This window comes from Mus caroli, unplaced genomic scaffold (genome assembly GCF_978045245.1).
Source record: "Mus caroli unplaced genomic scaffold, Mus_caroli_1 scaffold_7, whole genome shotgun sequence".
NCBI lineage: Eukaryota > Metazoa > Chordata > Mammalia > Rodentia > Muridae > Mus > Mus caroli.
This window is the reverse complement of record NW_028227262.1, coordinates 93,869,553-93,894,409: the sequence shown is the minus strand read 5'-3', so window position 1 is coordinate 93,894,409 and position 24,857 is coordinate 93,869,553. Positions and strand designations below refer to the sequence as shown.

The window sequence follows — 24,857 nt, the reverse complement described above, 5'->3', positions numbered from 1 at the left end:
GTGTTTGCAGAAGTCCATGATCATCAGACCTTCCAGTAAGCTTCACAGGATGGGCAGGGAGAGAGTGTTTTATGTCTTTGAGTATGCATTATATTTAGAAATGATTGAATCCGTCCGTTGCAGTTGCATTTTGTGCTGTGTTGTGACTAGAGTTACTAGTCATGTGTGGCTTTTTAGCATTTAAAAAGAAGCCAGTGTTTCTGAGGATTGAATTTCAACATTCGTTTCACTTTCATTAACGTAGACCTATCTAGTGGCCCATGGTGCTGGAGAGCGTGGATCTAGTCCACACTCTTAAAATATAAGACAGCTTTTATGGGGTGGTGAGATGGCTCAGCAGTGAAGAGCTGGGGCCCAGAGCGAGCGGGGTGGGGGTGGGGGATGAGCAAGGGAGAAGGGAAGGGGAAAAAAAAGACAGCTCTTATGCAGGCAGCAGGGCTGTGCCTTTCGTGGCTCTGCATATGTAGGGCTGTCTCACTTCCCTTGACTCTGCACAGCATAACATCACGCGTGGTTCCTTTTCTCTTTTTAATGTAATGTGGGTCTGTAGATGACATGTAGGCGGGCCTTGATTTTTTTTTTCCACCTTAGCCCCGCCCCCCTTTTTAATATTTCAACCTGACATACAAAGTAATAAGCATGGAATTTTCAGTGAAAGGTATTTTTCTTAAGTTAGTTCTCTCCACCATGTGGGCTCCAGTGACTGAGCTCAGGTTCATAGCTGTGGCAGCAAGCGAGCTTCCTAACGAGAGCCACCTTCAGGCTGTGCTGGCTAGTTTTATACTAGCTTGACACAAGCTAGAGTTATCTGAAGAGAGGGGGCATCAGCTGAGACAATGCCTCCATAAGATCAGCTGTAAGTCATTTTCTTAATTAGAGATTGATGGGTGGGGCAGTCTGGACTGAGGATCCTGGGTTCTGTAAGAAAGTGGGAGGAGCTAACCACTAAGCAGCACTGCTCCATGGCGTCTGCATCAGCTCCTGCCTCCAGGTTCCTACTCCATTCAGGTTCCTGTTCTGACTTCAATAATGAACAGTGCTAAGGAAGTGTAAGCTGAATAAACCCTTTCCCTTCTCGGTTGCTTTGTTCATCATGTTTCATCACAGCTACAGAAACCCAAACTAGGACACGGGCCATATTAGGAAATAATCTAAAAGGAAAAAAAAATAAGTATGTTAGTTGAAAGTAAGAATAGTGTATTTGTCCATTGACTTGAGAGAGGTTAAACTAATTGTCGTCAAGTAGATCATTTCAGTCTGACATTCAGTTACAGTTAACCTGTGAGCATTTACTTACTTAAAAATAGGAAAAGTGTAAAATCATACAGGAAATGGCATAGTTTTATATACACTACTTAGAATATACCCTGTAGCCACACTTATATTTTAATGAAACATGGAAAGGGCCATAAAAATGAATAGTAGTTTTGTTAGAATGAACGAGAGTAAACTTTAGGGTTTCTTTTTCTTGGTTTTAAACTTGTTTTACTATTTTGCAGTAAGCCTCTAGGAACACTTTTTTTTTTTTTTTTTTCCCGAGACAGGGTTTCTCTGTATAGCCCTGGCTGTCCTGGAACTCACTTTGTAGACCAGGCTGGCCTCGAACTCAGAAATCCGCCTGCCTCTGCCTCCCGAGTGCTGGGATTAAAGGCGTGCGCCACCACGCCCGGCTTAGGAACACTTTTTAAGTGAATATTTTGCACAGTCTTTTCTGAAGTTAGAGAGGGCACTGGCTATGATGCTGTTGTGGTTTGAATGAGTATGCGCCCCCCACCCCCCACCCCCACCGTGGTCTTACAGATTTGCATACTTAGCCCCAGCTGATGAGCTGTTTGGAAGGCTCCTTGTTGGTGTAGGTGTGTCCTTGTTGGAGGAAGTTGCTTTGTGGGATTTGAAGTTTTGTGTAGATCTGGATGTAGAATTCTTAGCTAGTGCTATGAATTATGCCCTCCTGCTGCCACACTCCCCACCATGCTGGTCAGGTGGTCTGAAACTGTAAGCAGGCTCCCATCACATACTTTTCTTCTATAAGTTGTCCTGGTCATGGTGTCTCCTCACAGAACTAGAGCAGTAACTAAGGCAGGTATATTTGATTGACTTTATCTTTAAGATAAAGACAGACATTTGGTAGACAGTACAACGCAGAAAACAGAGATGTGAGAAAGAGACCTGACGTGGTTGGGGACTGCACTCTGGCACCCACACGGCAGTTCACAATTCTCTGGAATCCCAGTCCTAGGGAACTGGATGCCCTCTTCGCTCTCTGAAGGCACTGCATATATGTGGTGCACATACATGCAGGCAAAACATTCAAGGACATAAAATAAAGGAAATAAATCTTTCTTTTAAAAAAGAGGAGGGGTGCACTAGCCGTGATGGAGGAAAATATCTTAGGGAAACAGGCAGGGAAAGTAGAAGAGTGCTGGAAGAGGGGGGCCGAGTGGGTCTCAGGAGGACCAGCCAGAGTCCGGTCAGGAGGGTAGAGAAGGGCAGTGGAGGAGCGGGGATAAACAGGGATGGAGGAGTAACCTGTGTATGACGATGCCAGAATGAAAACCATTATTTTGTATGCCAACTTTTCAAAAAAGACTTTAAAAAAGTACACTAAGGGATAGGTCTTATTTTCAAAAGGAACTAAATTTGGCGTCTGCCTCCATGCAGTGGTTGCTCAGAGGCCTTACTGGTTAGCTTAGTTACTTTTCTGTCGCTGTAATGAGACCATGAAAAGGGCAGCGTTTTGTTAGGTAAGAAAACTTTTTAAATACATTATGTGTTGATCATGTTTCTCTCCTCCCCAACACCTCGCTCCCAAATCATCCTTACCTCTCTACCACCTAACTTCATGTTCTTACTCTTTCAAATCAGCAACATGCTCAGAAAACCAAAACAAAATCTAACACACACACACACACACACACACACACACCCCTATTCCTAGGCATGAGACCTTCCCTGGAGTGTGATTGATATACCCAGTGACACACTCCATTGCAAAAAACTAATTTTTTTCCCTCAGTAGGTATCAGTTGCAAATAGCGTCTTGGTTAGGGCTGGGATTCTGTACCCACTTCCCCTTCTCAGTGGTGCGACTCAACGTGGCCCAGACCTGTACAGACCTTATGCATGCTACCATAGTTTCTGTGAGGTCATGTGTACATCAGCCCTGTTGTCTAAGATGCTGTCTCCTGGGAGTTGTCCACCACCCCTGGCTCTCTGAATCTTTCCACCTCCTTTCCCACCCAGATCTCTGAGCTGTGAAGGGGAGGGGTGTAATGAAACCATACCAGTTAGACTGAGTGCTCCAAAGTCTCTCACTGCACATTGTCCAGTTGTGGGTCTCCATGTTAATTACCATCCTCTGAGAGAAGCTTCTCTAGTGTGGGTTGAGTGCTCTGATGTTAGGTATAGCAGTGTGTCATTAGGCATAATTAAATAATAGTCTCCCCTAGGCCTATTACCTGTGTAGTTTCAGCTCTTGGCCACTTTAGCAGTATCAAGTATTGTTCCGTTTCATGCAGTGGGCCTTAGATTGGAGTTTTTAAGCAGGTGGTTGGTTATCCATAACATTGCGCTAATATTGCACTAGTATGTCTTGCAGGAAGGTACTTCCAGTACCGTGAATGCTAGTTAGTTGAAATTAAGTTTCAAGTTCTCCATGTTTGATGACATAATAAGCAAGTTGTGTTTTCAGCATAGGGCGTTACTGTCAGGTTGTCGAGAGCAACCAATAACTTGTGATATTTGGGGAGGCCCATGAGACCCTTTGGCCAATCCAGACACTGGAATGTCTGGAGACATAAGATGTCTCCTTGGGGGTATTGTCTCTCACATTATATGTTGACTTTTTTTTTTAAAGGAAGCTTCTATAGTAGTAGGTTTCCATATGCTTTTTCAAAAGGCCGTTAGTGTTAGTGCCCCTAAAAGATCCTAGGATCTTTCACCAGGAGACCTCTACACTTTGAACAGAATAGCAGGATACAGTTAACACAGTCAACAGCCTTTTTCTACAATAACAGACATGCTAAGAAATCACCAAGGAAGCAATGCCTTGGATAATGGATGGAATCAGAAACAAGATGCCCTGAGTGAAGTAACCCAGACCCCAAAAGACAGATATTACATTTTCCCCTTATATGTGAATGTTAGTATTTAATGTTTCAATAATTATACACTGTAATCCAAGTAGTCAGAAGGATGGGGAAGTAGAATGTAGTGTTTAGGAGAGAGAAAGGGGACTAGAATGGGAGAGTTAAGTGGGGTGGGAGATGGGAGAGAGAACAGGGCAAGGGAGGGAATATGGGAGAGACAACTGGCCGAGGCAGCTTATGAAAGAGCGTATCCAGCTGTTTAAGGTTTCAGAGGGTTAGAGTCTGCAGTGATGTGAAGGCATGGTGGCAGGAACAGCTGAGAGCTCACATCTCCAACCGCAAGCAGGAGGCAGAGAGCACTCTGGGAATGACAGAAATCTTTTGAAACCTCAGTGTACCCCCAGGGACACAGCTCCAGCAACAAGGCCATGCTTTCTAATACTTCCCCAAACAGTCCCATCAACTGGGTACCAAGTATTCAAACTTGGGGATGAATGGGGGCCATTCTAATTCAGACCACTGTCGTGACTCAGTGGACTTGGAGTAAAGAGATAAGGAGAGTTTGGGTGGCACTTTGGCCATCCCAAGCTCTTAGTCTGCCCCGTGGGTCTGTGGGAGTGTTTGCTCCTTAGGGCAGGATCTCTTCCTTTTAAAATCTTTTATTTAGACCGTGAGCATAATTTTACTGTGAGAAAGATAGTTGTGGTGGTTTACTTGTAACAGGCTTTGTTTTATTGGAATAAATCTTACTTGTAATAGACTGGTTTATTTAATTTTACAGATATCTGAGACCAGAAACTGCACAGGGAATTTTCCTGAATTTCAAACGACTTTTGGAATTCAACCAAGGGAAATTGCCTTTTGCTGCTGCCCAGATTGGAAACTCCTTCAGAAATGAGATCTCACCTCGGTCTGGACTGATCCGAGTCAGGTACTCACTGTTGGTGTCGGGATGGAGATGGAAACCGCCACACTTGTACTTTAACCTTGACCACAGTTTGTTTCTGTTGTTTTCTCAAGTGTAACCTCTGGTGAAGGTGGCAGTTTTGCTTGAGGAAAGGAAAGAGCAAAGATGAGAGCTTCTGGTTCCTACTTGGTCTGAAATCTTTTCTTTGCTCACCACCTCTTGAGGATGTAGAGATCCTGATGATAATCATTATGTTAAAACCAGTGCATTTCTGTCAGTGCTGTGGAGTACAGGGGCGGTCTGTGTCTGTGTCTGTGTCCTCTCTCTCTGTCTTTCTCTCTCTCTCTCTCTCTGTCTCTGTCTCTGTCTGTCTCTCTCTCTCTCTCTCGATTGCTGAAGGTGTGTCCAGGATGCACCCTCTTGTAGGTGCCTGTGTACAGGTGTAAGCCTGTAGGGGTTGATGACAGGGCGGTTGGCAAGCCAACACTGCTGAGTTCAGACACCCGCCTGTCTGACATCCTGCTCTGTCTGCTGTGTCCAGGCATGCCTGAGAAGCATCCTGGCACTGGTTAGTCTCTTACTCTCGAAGCTTACCGTGATTTAAGTTTATGATTTCCACATTTCTCTTTGACATTTTCATTCTGAGTACTATATTCCATACAAAAAATAGGTTGTGTAGCCACACATACATCCTGGACTGATGACCAAAGGCAAGCTCGTAACTTTTACGTCATTGCCTTTCAGTTGTTACTTTGGAGGTCACAACCTTAACCCTTTCAGCAGGTACTGAGATGATGAGACTATTAGTGCATTATTAACTGCAGTTGACATGAAGTTTTCTATAGAGCACACGGGAAGACTTTGGCAGCACCACTTGGGGGATTCTGGGTAGGACCCTTAATTGGTCTTCTCTGCACAGTATGAGTTGGTTCCTGTCAGCCCTGCTGTACGTCCTGTGAGGGCACAGCACCATATTCACCTGCGTTTTCATGTGCACAGACACATTTTACAGTTGCTGAAAGGTAATTAAGACTTAGTGCTCTGAGACCAAGGAAAAAAGTGCCATTAACGAGTAAAATTAAAAACCCAGAGCTCTTGGCAGTACATTTCATGTGTTTAGGGCCAATCTGTGCAATTTTGTGTTGCTTCTAAAACATCTGTGATAATCGTGAGAGTACACCAGTGAGATTGTGTCCATTTTTTAAAAAGATTTTGACTCATAAAATTAACTTAAACCACTCTCCCTTCCCCTGTAATAGCTACTAAATTGCAGTTGAGAGAAATCTCTTTGGAAAGCCATTGCCATGTGCGTACTTATTTCGTCATTATGTGCTGAGCTTGATCGTGGCTTGTTCAGTTCATGCCCAGCGTCCTTTGCCTGGAATCATGCTTTATTTAGATGCTCTCACTCTAACGAGACCATCTGTTTGGTGCCATTATCAGTCATTTACTTGTTTGGAGCTATAAAACACAGTCAATCAACCTGCTTTAAAACCTGGAGAACCATTTCAGTTCACTTCTAATTTCCTATTCTTTGAAAAGTAAATGTCTGTGACTTCCTTTGGTATATATTTATGCAGAGATCTGACGCTTTAAGCAGAGTCATTTTATGTGGCTGTTACTATCCAGCATCTTGTTTCTCTTCTATGTGACCTTTGCTTGTTTCTTATTTTAAAGGATATATTAATCTGCTTTTAAAAATTACTTTTATTTATAACCGATACTCGGTTATAGCTATATAGAAGGGATTACTATTAAGAGGAGTTGTTATTTCTGTTGTTGCGGTTACTTCGTTGTTAGGGCTCACACCCAAGGCCTTGAGCGTGCCAAGCCTGCTTTCTACCACAGCTTGTCTACTAGGCCAGTTATTGGTGTTTTTTTAAAAGAGCAATCTCCTACACAAACCTAATCCAGAAATCTTTGGGTAATTTCTTTAGGAAGCTAGTCATAAGAAAAGCCTGGGGTTGGGGCCCTTTATCTAGAGGAGTGAGCAGCCGGAAATGGGAACCTTGTTGCATGCAGATTTTGATCTTGTTTTTCCTTCCAGGGAGTTTACAATGGCAGAGATTGAGCACTTTGTAGATCCCACTGAGAAAGACCATCCCAAGTTCCAAAGTGTGGCCGACCTCTGCCTTTATTTGTACTCAGCAAAAGCCCAGGTCACTGGACAGTCTGCTCGGAAGATGCGTCTGGGAGATGCTGTTGAACAGGTAATATTCTCAGGGAACTGATGTAGATGATGCCCAGTGAGCAGTGGCAGGACCTGGCAGCTTGGTTGTGCACTGAGTAATGACATATTTGACGCTGGTGATATTTTTGTTTACTTATTTTGCCGCGGTGTAGGTCAGGCAAGTGCCTGAACTGCATTCTCAACCCTGGCGGTTTTCGTCTTTTGTGGTGCTGATGAGCAAACCTTGCTGAGCAAGTGACCTAGCTCTAAGCTGCAGTTCCAGTCCCTATATACTATTTGTTTTATATAGAATTTACTTTGTGGTATTAGTATCAAGAGAGAAAATTATCTTGACCAGGATCTAATTATTCTGGGCCAGGATCTAATGTTAAACCGTTTCTCAGATGGGCCTGGGAAGTGGCCCAGCAGGCTCACCGGCTGTGAAGTCCTATTTATGGCTTGGGTTTGATTCTAGGACCCACATGGTGGAAGGAGAGGACCAACTCCTGGACAACTGCGCACACACAGCATTTAAAAATTGGTCTTAGTTTCAGCTGTCCTGTATCTAACTGATTCTACTTTAACAATTTACACAACTTTGGAAGAGACAGAAATTTACTCAGGGAAAGCGAACACCAAGGGATCCAGGCCCCCGTGTTTGCCCACAGCATGGGCTTTAGGCCTTGTATATTTCTGAGTTTCTTCAAATATCTGCCTGGAGAAATGAGTGAGTGAATACCCTCAGTAGCTGCTTCCCAGTAGTGAGTGGCTTGCCTGGAAAAGCACTTAGCTCTAACTTTAGAAGTATATAAGAAAAGGTATCATCCGCTTTGCAGAAATAACCTGCTGTGCTAAATCCCATAAGCAGAGCAACGTGGGAGGAAAGGGTTTATTTTTTAGACACTTATTTGTAGTCTATAGTCCATCACTGAGGGAAGCTGGGTAGGAGCTTGAAGCAGAAACCAATAGAGAAATGCTAGTTACTGACTTGCCTATCGCCTTACTAAGGTACCATTCTTATACACCTAGGTCTACCTCCCAGGGATGGCATCACCCATAGTGGACTGGACCCTCCAGTATGAATTAGCAACCTACAGGGGTCTCTGTGTCCATGGCCAGCAGAATAACTGTCCTTAGGAGATAAGAAGCTCGTTCAATTCAGTGTGACTCAGTAGCCAGTATTGGTACAAACCACAGGCATAAAAGCTTCCTGGTGATAAGTAACTCAGTCCTATGTGTACACCAAGGCTTAAGACGTGACTCCATGGAGCTCTTTGTAAAGTACAAGTAACGCCTTCCATAAAAATTAACTGAGAAAACGGGCTCAAGAAAATGGTCTGCGACAGGATAGTGCCATAGAGTAACTGAGACAAAGAAGCCCAAGATAAGAGTCCCAGGGACGGTCAGGTGTGGCCTGGCCACACAGATATCTCAAAGGTCACCCGGCTATCAACCAAGTCTGCTCCCAGCTTTCTCTCTGTTCTGTCTTCTGGGTGGAAAGCAGGTTCGACATCTCTCCCTTTGAATAGACATCCTACCTATGTGCTTAGTGGTCCTGGCTTCCTTAGTGCTTATCTGTGAGCACAAGGACTTGCATGCCTTCTACAGCAATCAAGAAAATACCCACTGGCCAGTATGGTGGACGCAGTTCCTCAGTTGAGATTCCTACTCAGGGATACCTAGGTTTGTGTCAAGTTGATAAAAGTAACCAGCCAACATCCTTGCAGTGATGGGAAATAGGTCCAGTACTAAAGTTATAAACTGATATGTCCTATATGGAGCAGATGAATTTCAGTGGACAAGAAAACATTTTTTTCAGAATAAACAAAACAGCCTCAATATATCTGTTTAGTTTGTTAATTTAAGTTAGGCTTATTTGTGACTGGATGTAGAAAGTGTATGGTATAGGGCTGAGTCAGTTGGACAGATGTGTTACACATTTTGTTGTTTTTGTTGTTTTTCAAGGCAAAGTCTCACTGTTTAGTCCTGGCTGTCCTGGAACTCGCTATGTGACCAGTCTAGCCTGAGATCTGCCTGATTCTGCCGCCCAAGTGTTAGAACCCAATGTCTTAGATATATTTTGAATAACTTCATTATTAACTTGTTAGCTTGACATTTTAAAAATAACCAAGATCGCCGGGCGTGGTGGCGCACGCCTTTAGTCCCAGCACTCGGGAGGCAGAGGCAGGCGGATTTCTGAGTTCGAGGCCAGCCTGGTCTACAAAGTGAACTCCAGGACAGCCAGAGCTACACAGAGAAACCCTGTCTCGAAAAACCAAAAAAAAAAAAAAAAACCAAGATCACCTTGTGGGTATTTGAAATTGTTCTTTCAGTGGGAAGGACATTTACTGTGTGTGTCCTGTTTTCAGTAGACTGAAGTGGCTAGGTATGCAGGTAGACAGAGTCCATCAGCCTTCAGAAGTATTCATTCTTCTTTGCTGCTCTTCTATTTGTTCAGGGCGTGATTAACAACTCAGTATTAGGCTATTTTATTGGCCGCATCTACCTCTACCTCACGAAGGTTGGAATATCTCCTGATAAACTCCGCTTCCGGCAGCATATGGAGAATGAGATGGCCCATTACGCCTGCGACTGCTGGGATGCCGAGTCCAAAACATCCTATGTGAGTAGCCCGCAGTGAGGCTTTACACCGCTACTCACTGCTCTTCATGCCAGAGTGAACCAAAGAACTAACCCTGACTTGTAAAGAGGGGCCACCCTATGTGTTGGAAAGCCCTTGGGAGACAGATAGCTGCTTTAGGTAGGGAGGGAAGGGTGATGGTGGGGTGGCACAGGTGAGTCTGTCCTTGGGTGCATAGTGCTATACCATTCCTCAGTGGAGCTGAGATGGGCCGGCCTCCTGACAGGCATCTAGCAAACACTGGTGGTAGGGTTAAAAACATTTACCCTTAGAGAATTATTTGGTAGATTTAGGAGATAGATTCTGGTCTCTTTCGCTCTTTGTATTTGATAAAAATCCAGAGATCTTCAGATTACCTCCATCATGTCCTTCCATTCCAGTTCCACTTTTAGGAATGAAAATCAGCAGGCTGTAGCTAACTCTTTTATGTGTGGGTAGTGTTGGAGACGCCTGAGCAAGGCCTGAGTGTCTGGCTCTCCCTGCTGCATGTTGGAGGCATCTTCACGAACAAGGAGAGAAGCTGCTGTGGCACAGGGTCTCTGAGCTACATGAGATCATTGGCTTTTATAAAATGCAGTCATCTGTGTTAGCACAGGCTGGCATAAGCCATAAACCTCTTGGCTCAGCCTTCCCAGTGCTAGGATTATAAGCAGGTCTCCAACATTCCCAGTTTCTAGATGATTTTTCTGTGGATAACGTGCATGTATAAATGTGTGATAACATGCATATCTTTATTGTTTGGATTTTGGGTTTATTTGTTTATTTGTTTGAATCAAGATCTCACATAGCCCAGGTTATTCTCAAATTACCTATGTAGCCAAGGCTAGCCTTAAACCTGTCCTCCTGTCCCTCCAGGAGGGACTGCTTGTCCTAGAAGAGGAAACAGTGACACGAAAGTGCCAGGTGGATAGTAATTATTTTAAGAGTTCAGATACCATTACATATATTTCTACTCTCCTGATTTTTTTTTTTTGGAGTTTCCTTATTTCATATTAAACCAATAAAATCTTTCTTGATTTTATGTTATTGTCTGTCTGTCTGTCTGTCTCTCTCTCTTTTGTTTTATTGGTTTTTTCGAGACAGGGTTTCTCTGTGTAGCCCTGGCTGTCCTGGAACTCACTCTGTAGACCAGGCTGGCCTTGAACTCAGAAATCCGCCTGCCTCTGCCTCTGCCTCCCAAGTGCTGGGATTAAAGGTGTGCACCACTACTGCCTTGCTTGCCTTTCTCTTTTCACCCCGTTCTTCTGTTGGTTTTATTTAAAGTAGCAGTAGAGCACACGGTATCAGTTGAGATTCCGACCCTGGCCTGGCCTGCCTTTCATCCACCTTTCTTGTTCGTTCACATTTGTTGCTGTTACAAGCTATGCTTCTGAGTGCTTTACATTGTCTTATGCAGCCCTCTACATCTCTTCTCTTCCTGAAGATGCTCAAATGCTAAGAGGGAAGAGTCTCCGAGCCTCAGGCTGGAGCGGAGGTGGAACTGGGCTGTAGTCTAAACTCTCTGACTTCAAGCCTGCGTTCTTGACCTAAACCTGTTTAGTTTGTTAATTTAAGTTAGGCTTATTTGTGACTGGATGTAGAAAGTGTATGGTATAGGGCTGAGTCAGTTGGACAGATGTGTTACACATTTTGTTGTTTTTGTTGTTTTTCAAGGCAAAGTCTCACTGTTTAGTCCTGGCTGTCCTGGAACTCGCTATGTGACCAGTCTAGCCTGAGATCTGCCTGATTCTGCCGCCCAAGTGTTAGAACCCAATGTCTTAGATATATTTTGAATAACTTCATTATTAACTTGTTAGCTTGACATTTTAAAAATAACCAAGATCGCCTCATGCCTTATAGGCTCTCTTGTTCTTACAGAACACATCCGTAAGGTTGTGTCTTGGTTTATGCTCTTACAACAAAATTCAACAGATTTCTAGAAGGTACAGTCCAGGAAAGAAGCTGGTGTTCTCTGGGCTGGTTAAGAGTCTTAAAGACTGCCATCTTTTTTTCACCCCTGTTGGAAAGAGGGCAGGATAGCTCTCTGCTGAGCTCTCTAATGAGGAGCACTTACCTCGTGATTGGAATTTTCCTCTTGTGACCTAGTGACTTCCTAAAGGCACCTCCATGTCAGGATTTCATTGCAGGGGTTTACAGTGACACTGGCAGTCAGTCCACTGTATGCTACTTGAAACAATTGGTGCCATAGGTATGACACCGGGTTCCTCTTTACCCACATTTTATGAGTTTCTCTCTGTTCAGTCAGGTGAACTAACTGAGTACCAGGACTTACAGCCATGTCCTGCCATGTTCATTAGCTATTTGATGGCACGATATTCAGAGGGAAGAGTAGTTTCTGCCACATTTGAGTCCTGGCTACAGATTTGAGCCAAATCTACAGGTTTTGGTCAGATATCTGTTTAATTTTCATATTCAACCTGTAGATTATTCATTTACTGGATAGTAATATGACATTGTAAGCCAGTCTGGAAAATAAAGCCACTTCATATACAGTGTGGATTCTCTATGTACCGTATAGATCTGTTAACTGCCTCATGTATGAAACTGTTCTCTTTAATGATTTACAAAAGCCAATTGTAGAGTCTATAATTCAATTGTCCTGGAATATTTGGAAGGATTAGTTATTGCCTGCATGCTTTCATGAGCAAAGCCAGTGTGAGCGGTAAGTGACTTTGTTAGTTGTTTTCCTAGGGCTGGATTGAGATTGTTGGATGTGCTGACCGTTCCTGCTACGACCTCTCCTGTCATGCTCGAGCCACCAAAGTTCCACTAGTAGCTGAGAAACCCCTGAAAGAACCCATATCCTTTCTGGCCACTCCAAAATTAAGGCTAAAGGTGTTTGAGCCCCAGTTTGCCCCTTGTTCTTTGAATGAATGGAGAGCTTTGGGGTTGTTTAAACTTGTTGGTGTCCCTCATTGCTTCTTTCCTGGAGTCTATTTAAGATATAAGTAATACCCACAGCATTAGACCTTAAAAGACTTAAGTTTAGAAGTATGCCCAGAATGTCTTATGGGGGGCTACTTTGTCCAGATGTTTCCAACATGCCCTTTTCTGCACATGTGCCCCTAGATATAGGATATCTGGTAAGTGTTGTTCTCATGTAAGCCTAGAGCCATTTAAAGATAGTTTAGCCCACTGTCTCTTTATAATCGAATAGGAGTTTGCTTCTCTATCTTGTATGGAGATTGTGAGCCAATTCTTAGGATGGACTAGTGACAAAACCAAATTTTTTTTTTTTTAAAGATTTATTTATTTATTATATGTAAGTACACTGTAGCTGTCTTCAGACACTCCAGAAGAGGGCGCCAGATCTCATTACGGATGGTTGTGAGCCACCATGTGGTTGCTGGGATTTGAACTCTGGACCTTCGGAAGAGCAGTCGGGTGCTCTTACCCACTGAGCCATCTCACCAGCCCAAAACCAAATTTTTAAAATTCCCTTTATTTATTGTTTGTGCTTTTAGTGCAGCGCTTGTGTGGAGGTCAGAGAATAGCTTACAGGAGCCACTTTCCTCCTTCCGTCATGTGGGTTCCAGGGATTGAATGCAGTTTATCATCTTGGAAGGAAGTACCTTTTCCCACTGAGCCACCTCACTGGCCAGACATTACCCGATGATTTTATGCTGTGGATTGAGATATATTGCAGATTAGATAAAATCCTTTATTTCACTGTAACCTTAGAAGTCTTTGTTAATGATATTCACTTGTTTGTTTATTCGTGTGTGTGTGTGTGTGTGTGTGTGTGTGTGTAGATATGTGTGTGAGAACCAGATGCCCACATCAAATGTCTGTCTTTATTGCTCTGTACCATATTTTTTGAGATAATCCCTCACTGAAAATGGGGATCACTGATTTCAATATGACTGGTCGTGCAGCAGCTTTGAGGAGAGCTGCTGTCTCGTCCTCAGTGCTGGGACTGTAGGCATGGACAGCCACACATGGTTTTTATGTGGATGCTGAGCATTTGACCTCAGGCCCTCAGGCTTGTGGGGAATCACTTTACTGACTGGCTCCCCTCACCCCCATCTGGCTCATTTTGTGAATAAACAGAGTTTGGGGCACTAATGCTGGCAGGACTGGGTGGTAGGTTTGAAGTTGGTATGGTTGAATGTTTCAAGATGATTTTCCCAATTCCTGAAGTTGTACTGCGTCATGATTCCTTGACTGTTTCATACAAAACAGTTAATGTTGTACAGTTTGAGCCCAACAAGGGCGCCGTGGGCAAGGCGTACAAGAAGGATGCAAAGCTAGTGCTAGAGTATCTCAGTGCCTGTGATGAGTGCTACATTTCAGAGATGGAGCTGCTGCTGAGTGAGAAAGGGTAAGCGTCTCCCTCGGGCTCTGAGAGCAAGGGACAAGATGAGTTGTTTTAGAAGGCCTTTGACAGGTAAGTGCTGCCTATGTCTTAGTTGTATTTAAAGAACTCTCTTTGTTAGAATTTTGACATTATATTCTAGAAATATATTTGAAACAAATAGGATCTTTTTGTTATCTTTATGACCAGTGTGCTGAGTTTATTTCCCAGCATCTCAGAAGAACAAGCAGGAACAAGTTCTTTTCTAGGGATTTTCATGGCAGAGACTCCTTGTCTTGAGTTAGATTAGAAGCCAATCTAACTTTTTTAATAAGAGGCATAGAATACTCTGTAATCACAAACATAAATATAAAAGCAACAGAAACTAGTCTTTAAAGAAATACAACAGAATTCAGTGCCAAATAGTGTGGAAGCTATAGTAATAGAAAATTATTGAACATCTGTAAAAGCAGTATCATGTGACTCCTGATAATGATTAGTTCAAAGGAAGACCCAGAAACAACAAACATGACTAGTAAATACATAAATGTAGCAAGGCAGTTATAAATGTGTTGCATGTGCTCATGAATGTAAAAGAAGAGCTGGAGAGATGGCTCAGCAGGGAAGAGCTGCCTGCTCCGGGCCCCCTCTGCCCACATATGGCATCCGTCCACGTGCATACGTTTGTAATAAAGAGTACAAAGGAGAACATGAACTGTCGTAAGAAGTGGAAGCATAAACGTGAACTGGAACCTGGAGTTGCTGCCTCACCGTATGGGGCAACAGTGGACTAAACAGTGTGGAGGGATGATTAAATTTAAGGATGCAGCCTTGGAAGTTGCCCATGGACCATCAAAAGTAAGGGTTTGGGATGCCATGGGACAGAGCCACACAGATAAGCACATGTGTGATAGTCACAGTGTGTAGAGCAAACATCTGATGATGTGGCAGGAAGAAACTCGGATTTAAGAGCTCAACTCAGGCAGGCTGAAGACAAATCACGAAATGGCACAGAAAACTCAATTTGCTAAAAACCATGTATAAAGTGAAAAAAAAAAAATTAAAGCAGCCAGTGGGGGAGAAAGCGTCATTATATAACAGAAGAAAGATAATAATTTAAGAGTTCTTGTCAAAGTGATAGAATCCTTCAGTTGGGTCAGGGCCTTCAGTTGTCTAGAGCCAAAAGTACAAGCATGATAACTCAGCAGTACTGTCAAGCAAAGTCAAAGCTCCGTGAAGTGTGGGGTGCAGAGCTTTAAACAGGACATGCTGAGCATGAATCATGTTGCAAGGTCTTTAGAGAGGCAGACAGCAGACTGCGCCCTGGGCAGGGGCTCATCAGATCAGGTGCTTACTGTGTAAGCGTGAGTTTCCATCCCTGACCCCCCACGTACAAGCCAGGCATGGTGCAATGCATCTGTAACCCCAGAATTACTGATTTTAGGGGCTCAAGGAAGGCATTCCACACAACCACTGGCTTTAAAGATACACCCACGTGGACAACCTTGCATGTGCAGGACAAACTAAAGCAAAGACGTTGTTAGGGAATTTATGCATGGAAATAAAATCCATACCAAAGTAAGAGTCGTGGGTGGGAAGGCACTGTAATGAATAGATGGAGTGATAGCTGGCATGTGGTGAAGCACAGGCTAAAGTGCGGAACTGTCACCTGCACAGAAAGCACACAAGCCAGGCACAAGCTGAGAGACAGAACAGTTTAGGGGAAAAAAAACAACCAGGACCACACCCCTAGAAGATTGGAAAAGAGGAAAATGAACAAAGAACAGATAGAAGTACTGTGAGGTGGGAGATCTGTACTAAACATCAGTGGTTGGCAGGAGATAAAAGGAAGTCAGTACTGGAATACAGCCGCTGGCTGTCAGTCCATGTGCTTCACAAGTCCCAGACCTCATTAATGCATTTGCACCAAGCTAATGTCAATGGCAAAACAGAAATGGTCTAAAAGCAAAAGGATGTTAGCATATAATATATATTGTGTATATATGCCAAAAGTTGGAGTAGCTATTTTACTATCAAAGTAAACTCCAGGAAATGGATATTAGGTGGACAAATGGCACTTCACAATGATGGAGGTAGTTACCCAGGAGGCCATGTCATTCCTGAACAGTATATAACTGAAACCAGAACTTCAGACATACACACACACATACACACACCAAAACTGAAGACAACGAGGTGACTTCAGTTACTGTGGGTTCCTGCTGTGGGTAAATCAGCAGACTGAGCAGCAGACAAACACAGTAGGAATTACAAGACATGTACTATTAATAGCTGACTCTTGTCATGTGTGGAGCGGCCGTTAAAGAGTACTGTCGGTTTTCCCTCTTTTTCTTTTTTTCCTTCATTTTTAGGGAGGCGGGTTTAAACATCAAAAATACTCAAATGAAACAAAACCAATAAAATAGTATTCAAGAGACCACATAGGGCCAGCAAACCCTGAGATATTTTGTGACTTGTCTTTCACTGAAAGGTTGCCTCCCAAGCCTATGATAGATACAGTTACATGAGAGCCTAGGAGAGACACTTTATGATAGTGGAAAGCAGATTACTAATTGTAATTGAGAGTAGGGACATGAGAGGGACTTGGGAACTTTGAGATCATAATGGTTGTATATAGATACCACTTGCTAATGACTGTCATGGCTCTGCAAGATCATTTGCTGGGTTTAATCTCAAGCAGTAGCTATCTTCTTGCTAATGCTAACTGTTTCCTACTGTACAGTTAGACTACTCGTAGAGTACATGACACTATGCACAAACACAGATTTCAAGCCAGTAGTTATTACGGGAGATCAGTGAGAACCGTCCAGATGAGGCAGGAGATTATGACTGGAAGACGCCTGCAAAGTGGATGGTAACAAGTAGCCCTTCCATATCGAAGACAACCACATGAGGGCTCTGCTTCCTAGTCCTGAGCTGCCGTATGGCCAGAGAAATGCAAGCGGCCTTTCTTTTTTTTTTTTTTTTTTTTAAAGATTTATTTATTTATTATATGTAAGTACACTGTAGCTGTCTTCAGACATTCCAGAAGAGGGCGCCAGATCTCATTACGGATGGTTGTGAGCCACCATGTGGTTGCTGGGATTTGAACTCTGGACCTTCGGAAGAGCAGTCGGGTGCTCTTACCCACTGAGCCATCTCACCAGCCCCGCAAGCGGCCTTTCTAATGAGAGAAAGTAGCTGGAGTGTAGGGCCCTGTAGCTCTGGTAACCTGTAACTGGCTCAGGGTGTGAGCATGAGCACCATACAGCAGCCCTGGCGAGAACGTTTTATATTCACATAGCAAGGTCAGAAAACTTGTTTATTGATCTTTACTTACTTTATTTTGGGGTTTATATCTGCTGGGATAGTGTGTAGATCAGTGGTCATTTTAATTGCAGAGCTATTTTGGATAAATGTGATTACTCTAAGATAGTTGCTTTTGTTTTTTGCTTTTAAGTTGTTATATTTAATCTTGACTTTGCCATGAAATCACTTGAAGAGTTGTATAAAATGCGCTACATTTTTGAAATCCTCAGTGGGATATACAGTTTGGTGCCAATGTATGGGTAATACTTAATTTGGTGGTCATTTCATGAGTTGTCATCCAGAGAGGAGACCAAATTGTGTTAGCATTTATAACAAAGAGTGTTCGGCATCCTGGAGAAGGGGTATGTATTCTAACTACTCTTTAATGTGTTTTGTCTTTTTTCTCTGTTTGTAGGGAATTCACTATTGAAACTGAAGGAAAAACATTTCAGTTAACGAAAGACATGGTCAGTGTGAAGAGATTCCAGAAAACACTGCATGGTAATTTATTAGATCAATAAAGAAACAAAAACCAGCCATTATGTCTGAGCTTAAAAAAAATTAAAATAAAAGTTTTGTGATGTTAATTTTACATAAATTTTGAAGAGAGAAGCAGCTTGATGGATATGGAAACCTTGGGCATTGTGTCTTTAAAGATGCTTGTGTGTGTACTGAGCAGTAAAGACGTCTTTGTATTTCCTACAGCCTGAGTACATAGGATGGAATCTCTGAAAACATTCCAACTTTCAGGAAAAAGTATTTTTATTGAGTTGAGGCATTTTCTTTCCCCTACTCTAAATTATTAGGGATTTTTGGTCAGGCAGATTTTGAGTTAGGCAGTGTACATGTTGGAGCCCACATGAATGAATGTTGCTTGGCTTTGAATCGAGGCTTCTAGAAACTGCTAAAGAACTATAGGCTATGAACAGGTCAGCTGGTCCAGGAGCCCACGCAGGCAGAGCAGGGTGGCACAGGGCAGCCTCGCCTGCTGTTACTCAGATGACACTGCAGAGGTTAGGGGGAAAGTGCCTGGATTATCTTTCAGAAACGCATTGTTTCCCCCCTGTGGTACTAAGGATTGAGCTAGGCCACGTTCATACAAGGTGGGCAAGTGTCCTAAGCCGAGTTTTACTCTTCTTCTTCATCTCCTCACCACTACCCCCCTTCCTTTTTTTGTACTGGTGCATGAATCTGTCAGCACAGTTTATTATCCAGGCGGTGCTGATGGTCTGTGACGGGAGGACACTCAGCCAGAGTGATGGGTCTGATGATGACGAGGGAGGAGAGACTGCACTGGAAGCACAGTTTACATGAAGGGAAAGCACTTTCATGGCAAGTGTGTGATAACAACGACTCCTTTATCATAGACAAAAGAAACAGCCTCGCTGCCTGGCAGTGGTAATGCACGCCTTTACCTCAGCACTCAGGAGAGAGGCAGAGACATGTGGATCTCTGAGTTCAAGGCCAGTCTTGTCTGTGAGCTAGTTCTAGGACAGCCAGGGCTACACAGAGAAGTCTGTCTTAAAAAATCCCAACCAACCAGTCAAACAAAAGAAATGGCCTCTTTAGAACTGAACCGTTGGCCCTGGTTATCTCATTCCCCACAGAAAAGGAGCTCTCCAAGGCCTAGGACAGTGCTGCGTCTCTGTGTAGTAGTTACCAGTTCATTCCCTTAGTGTGACCTACAGGGAGAGGGTAGGGCCCTGTAGAGCAGAGTCTACCGTCAATGTTTCCTGACCACAGAATGGTAGGAACTAGGTTACCTAGTTGTCCAGGGCTGGCCTTAGAGTTGCTCTAGCAATCCTCCTGCCTCAGCCTCCTGATTACAAGCGTGTATCACCAGACCTGCCTTAAGGTATTTGAGTTTGCTTTGTTTACTTGGTTTGTTTTTTATGTATATGGATGGGTGTTTTGCCTGCATGTATGTCTGTGGACCACATGTGTGCCTGGAGACCAGAAGAAGGCTTCAGATTCCCTGGAACGGGAGTCATAAACAGTTGTGAGCCCTCATGTGGGTGCCGAAGTCAAACCTGGGTCCTCTGAAAGAGCAGCAGTTGCCCTTAACTGCCGAGCTGGCTCTCCAGTCCCCAGTAGTTGATTTCACAAATTCTTGAATGAGAGCTCCAGGTCTGTTAGCTTTCTCGAAAGGCAGCCGGGGATAGAGCAGAGTGTCGCTGTTACTGTTCATAGCTTATCCATTCGAAGGACCACTCCTAGGACACAAGCTTCATTTTTCTATGTGAATACTCAGGTTAAACATTCTTTGACTTAACTTTCCCTTTAAAGGGGTCATATTGCTTATGAGCACATAGTTCTTCACAGTGTATTCTTCCTGCTGTACAGAGATCACAACGCATCTAGATTTAGGGTAGTTGGGGTGCCAAGGATTATCAAGGACTCTGATTTGCATCCTGTGGTTCTTGAGAGAGTATTACTAAATTGTCTACTTTTTTTGCAGTGGAAGAAGTTGTTCCGAGTGTAATTGAGCCCTCCTTTGGCCTGGGCAGGATCATGTATACCATATTGGAACATACATTCCATGTCCGAGAGGGAGATGAACAGAGAACGGTGAGCTACCCCGGAATGAGTGCTTAGGTGGAGCTTGCCTGGCATTCAAGTGTTGAGGCAGTAGGAGTTTATAAAAAGCTTTTCAACTCCTCAGGTTTTCTATTCATTTGATGATCCTGCATCACCGCTCTGTGCCTTCCATTCTCTCCTCAACCTTGTGAGCCTTATCTTTGTCATCTCACTTTCTATGGAAGGTGTATTCCTGTTGCTGCTAACAGATTTCCAGGAAGAAAATCAAAAGGCTAGCTACAAAAGAGAGAGCTTTTGTCTGTCTTATTGGTTAAAGAAACAGTCTCATTTACATGTAGTCCAAAGCTGAGCACACATGGAACGTTGGGTATCCACCCAACGGTTCTTTGTAAAACATCAAGCATTGAAGAATGAACTGGTGAATTCTTGGTCCCGAGTTCTAGAAAGTCTGACACACTATTATACTACTACATAGCTAACAGAATTGTCCTTTTAGTCTCTGTGCTGAGGCTGCATCTTTGTCCTGACATGAGATGGTAGCTGTCCTTCATTTGGCAAATAGTAAGAGCCTGGCCCAGGCTTCAAATACATCGGTGAAGACACAGCTGAGTCAAGGAGTGATGGTGTGCCTAACTGCAGAGGTTACTTAGATGTTAATTTTGCTTCATGTTTTCCTGCTTATTTTTTTAATAGAAAGGTTTTTAGTTTTTAAGAAAAAAGTCTTTTGGCTGTTTTTTTAATTCAACAATATTGATATAACTAGAGCTTTAATAGACATTTCATAAAGGCTAAACAAGAATAAATTAGTCACACTATTATGAACTGCATAGTCCCTCCATGAAGAGAAATTTGATTAGGCTGTGGGAAGCCAAAAATGTTTCTGAATTATTAGCACCCACTTACTTAATCCATTTGCCTACAAATTTGGTATGAAAACATTTCTAGTGAAATAAAAAAAAATCTGTAAAGGCAAGTTCCTGCTTGATTCTATAAAATAGAATTATCCCAGGCTGAAGAAGGAAGCTGTGATGTAGGCCTCTGTGTTGCTCAAGTAGAAGGTCCCCTTGTAGCAGGATATTTGTAACTGCCTGCCGTCAAGGGGGTAATTAGGCTTTAAGCAGGAGCTAGCCTCCACTCTGTCATTCGGTGCTTTAGTGGAACACATCCATTCGCTCCTATGTTGTGTGTTCTTGCAGTCAAATGAACCTTTTGTACAAGTCCTGTTTACGACATGCCTTCAGCTCTCATTTCCAACGCAAAATGGCCTGCAAAAAGCTGGCTTGCCTGCCTCAGAACATCTGCTGCCTTTGATTTTGAGTTCATGCACAGCATAGGAGGGTTGGGCCATTTACTCCCTGTATGCTGACAGAAGAGCTGGTGTTCTGATAGTGGAGTGGTCTAAGTTACCTACCGAGTGTAACTACTTTGTGCTTTGTGACAATAACAATTACTTATAAGCTAACATTTGGATTTCTTTCTTTTAAAACCATCTAGTTCTTCAGTTTCCCTGCTGTGGTTGCTCCATTCAAATGTTCTGTCCTTCCACTGAGCCAGAACCAAGAGTTTATGCCATTTGTCAAGGAATTATGTAAGCAAATCCAGTTGGGTGATCTCCATGGGAACACTGTCTTGCAGACTCAGTTTTACTGAATGTATCATTTGTTTGAGTAAAATTATAGATTGACTATGAATAAATGGGATTTTAGCCTCTGCTTATATTATAACAGAGCAGACTTGCTCAAATGTCTTAGCATGGGGTGAGTCAGAAGTCAGACTTAAGAATTCCTTGCTGCTCTTACTGGCCTTGGTTCCCTCTTCCCAAAACCCTAGTGGAATGTAGCACCCTGCTGAATCTACACCATTGGGAGGGATATCAGGAGTGCTGGCCCTTTACTTCTGCATGAGCAGCTCAGGGCTGTGCAGTCTCCTTCCTGTGCAGCTATTCTGGGTGGAGATAGCAGGGCAGTCTGGGCTCCTGAAGGGGACTTAGTAAGCATCCGTATAGCTGGGACTTGCTGCTCTCGTCTCAGGGTCCTTTGTGTTTGCTGAGCTTCCGAGCCTGCGTTCAGATGACACTGAGAATTACTGCAGTACCTCACTCTTGCCTCACTTTGTTTTGAATAGCGGAAGCTCTGACCAGGAACGGCGTGTCTCATAAAGTCGATGACTCCTCTGGGTCTATTGGAAGGCGCTATGCAAGAACTGATGAGATTGGCGTGGCTTTCGGCATCACTATTGACTTCGATACAGTGAACAAGACGCCCCACACTGCAACTCTGAGGGACCGAGACTCCATGAGACAGATAAGGGCAGAGGTGACTGCCTCCTCACAGTTACTCTTAGACATTCACTGCTTCCTACTGGCTTGAATTGGCCTTTGATATACTTATGTTCTTGGTTTTATTTTTTGTAATATTAATGATTGGTTTGTATCAGACAAAGCCCAGATTCCCAGAACTGTTTGGTTTAATTATGAAAATACCCATTAACACTTCTCTAATATTGTATGGTCGTTTGGATTACTCTTGCTCCTTTTCTAGCAGTTCGTTTTTACACTTGGTTGTTTATTAAGCAAGAGAAATATCATCTCTTGAGGCTGTTGCCATAGTTTTACTGGCACACTTTGGGAACTTAGCCATCTTTATCATTGTATTTCTATAGACATGTAAAAATGTGTGTATAAACTTAGTGTTAGCCCATTGGAGATGGAATCTTTCTGTAATGTTATAAAGAGCAGTGACCACAGGGGTACGACAGGCACAGAAGGGTGGCTGAGTGGGTCAGGGTGGGGCTGGAGGGGCACTGTCCTTGGCAAGCGCCTGGCTAATGTGTTAACTTTGAATAGGCATTTATTTAGAGTACTTATTAGTATTCAGCTTGATACAGTTATAATAAGGAAAATAGAAACAAAAACTGCTTTATGCAAAAGGCTTTCATAAATCAGGCTGTGTTTATACACCAGTCCTGGCTACTCTGTACCTGCATTCCAGCGGCTGTAGTTCTGTGTGAGTCTCACACCAGCCTCTACATGGGCATTTCCTGTGAACTTGCTAGAACATCTTAATCTCCACCCCAGACCTGCCGTCCACTAGCCAGTGGTAGGGAAGGGTAGCCAAGTGGTTTAACAGGCTCCCCATAGGCTGGTTTTCCATGCCCGACTTTGCCAACCACTGCTGGAGGCCACTGTCACTTGCTCTGCTGCACCTCATAGACTTAATTAAATACAGGAGTTAAATGTAACAGCCGTGAGTTAACATGAGATACAGACTAGGATGAGAGGCTTATGGCGGTGCTGAGCTGAACAGGGAGCTGGTAGGCTTGAGCCTTTGTGGAATTGAGCAAAGACTCCAGCCTGGGAGGGGGTGAGCATAATTAGGAAAACAAACACAGCTTGTAAAGGATGACATCATCTGTGTATACATGGTGTGCAGTATATCACACATAAATGGTGGTTTGCTCTGTCTGCACTGCTGACATCATGTGTGTATACTTGGTGTGTAGTATATCATAGATAGACGGTGGTTTGCTCTGTCTGCACTGCTGACGTCATGTGTGTATACATGGTGTGCAGTATATCACAGATAGACGGTGGTTTGCTCTGTCTGCACTGCTGACATCATGTGTGTATACATGGTGTGTAGTATATCATAGATAGATGGTGGTTTGCTCTGTACTGCATATAAGGGTTCCTGAATTCAGGGCAAATGCTCACCACATATGTCAAGTTGGCTAATGCTTGCACTTCTTTTCTCTTCCCAGGTCTCTGAGCTGCCCAGTGTGGTCCGAGATCTGGCCAACGGCAACATTACCTGGGCTGATGTGGAGGCCCGGTACCCACTCTTTGAAGGGCAAGAGACTGGCAAGAAGGAGACAGTAGAGGAATGAGAACAGCTGGCAGCTTGTGACCATCGTGCTAATAAATAACTCATCATGTCCACTACACAGCATTGTGGCTGCATCCAGGGACGGTTTCTCCTCAGTCACTACTTGATTTTACCCCCACAATTAAAGTTGAAGGAATTCTGAACACATTTATAATCCATCTGTTGTGTTTCCATTATTATTTTTTTTTTTTAGCAAAGACTTTTCTCTCAGATATTTGTTTAGATGTGCTTGTGTTTAACATGGTAAATCTTTTAAAAGTAACAGTTTATTGGGGTATAGTTTGTAAGCTACAAATTATTTTAAGTGTGCAACTTAGTGTACCTACAGTTATACATCCGGAGTCCAACTTTAGAACCTTTATATCTCAAAGAATTCTTATGCCCATTTGTCGTAAGCCTCCATTGACCCCTCAGCTCCCCGCAGGCATACGTCTACTATCTGTAGATGAGCGGGTGATGCTCTGTGCCAGAGAGACAGCTATCCCCAGGCAGGTGGTGGCTTCTGGGAAAGGCTCAGTACATGGAGAAGGCTGTAGGAGTTTTGTCTACTCTATATTCTAGAAGTCACTTGGTCCTTGAGGCCAAAGGAGACCCAGCTTGTTTGTCTGGCTTTGAGGTTCCCAGTATCTTACAGTTGTTTTGTAGTTTGGGCTTTGCTTCTAACAATGTGCTTTGCTGCTAGTACATTTTTGTGTAGAACACATTCAGGGAGCAGAATTTGTAGAGCTAAGGCCTCATCTGGCTCCCCAGCTCTAGCCTGTCCAGGTCTGGGACTGCCGACCTCCAGAGAGGCCTGGCCACCCTTGCAGGACCGAGGGCTGCAGTGGCAGGGTCTCAGCAGAGACCCTGGACTAGTGGGGATTCATTTTCACAGGGTGGAGACTGGAGCTTGGGGTGTTGTGCATTTTAGTGAAGCCTCAGCCCTAGCCCTCAGCGTGGAGGTTTTGAACAGACCTTGTTGGGAAGAAATCCTTGTACCGAGGCTGATTTGTTTTCTGTCTGGTGCTTCTGTGAGCATTTGTTATT

At 43.5% G+C, this 24,857-nt stretch overlaps 1 protein-coding gene across 1 annotated transcript in view; it reads left to right on the top strand.

The window, feature by feature from the left end:
* Positions 1-23,978, top strand: part of Gars1 (glycyl-tRNA synthetase 1) — a 42,442-nt gene extending 18,464 nt beyond the window's left edge. The window contains exons 8-17 of the mRNA XM_085840604.1: positions 4,870-5,019; positions 7,043-7,205; positions 9,624-9,788; positions 12,498-12,606; positions 13,983-14,127; positions 17,825-17,910; positions 19,868-19,977; positions 21,442-21,535; positions 22,072-22,262; positions 23,707-23,978. Coding sequence (XP_085696730.1) covers positions 4,870-5,019; positions 7,043-7,205; positions 9,624-9,788; positions 12,498-12,606; positions 13,983-14,127; positions 17,825-17,910; positions 19,868-19,977; positions 21,442-21,535; positions 22,072-22,262; positions 23,707-23,832 — 1,339 coding nt within the window. The 3' untranslated portion in view covers positions 23,833-23,978. The remainder of the gene's footprint in view (positions 1-4,869; positions 5,020-7,042; positions 7,206-9,623; positions 9,789-12,497; positions 12,607-13,982; positions 14,128-17,824; positions 17,911-19,867; positions 19,978-21,441; positions 21,536-22,071; positions 22,263-23,706) is intronic.
* The last annotated feature ends 879 nt before the right edge of the window (positions 23,979-24,857 follow it).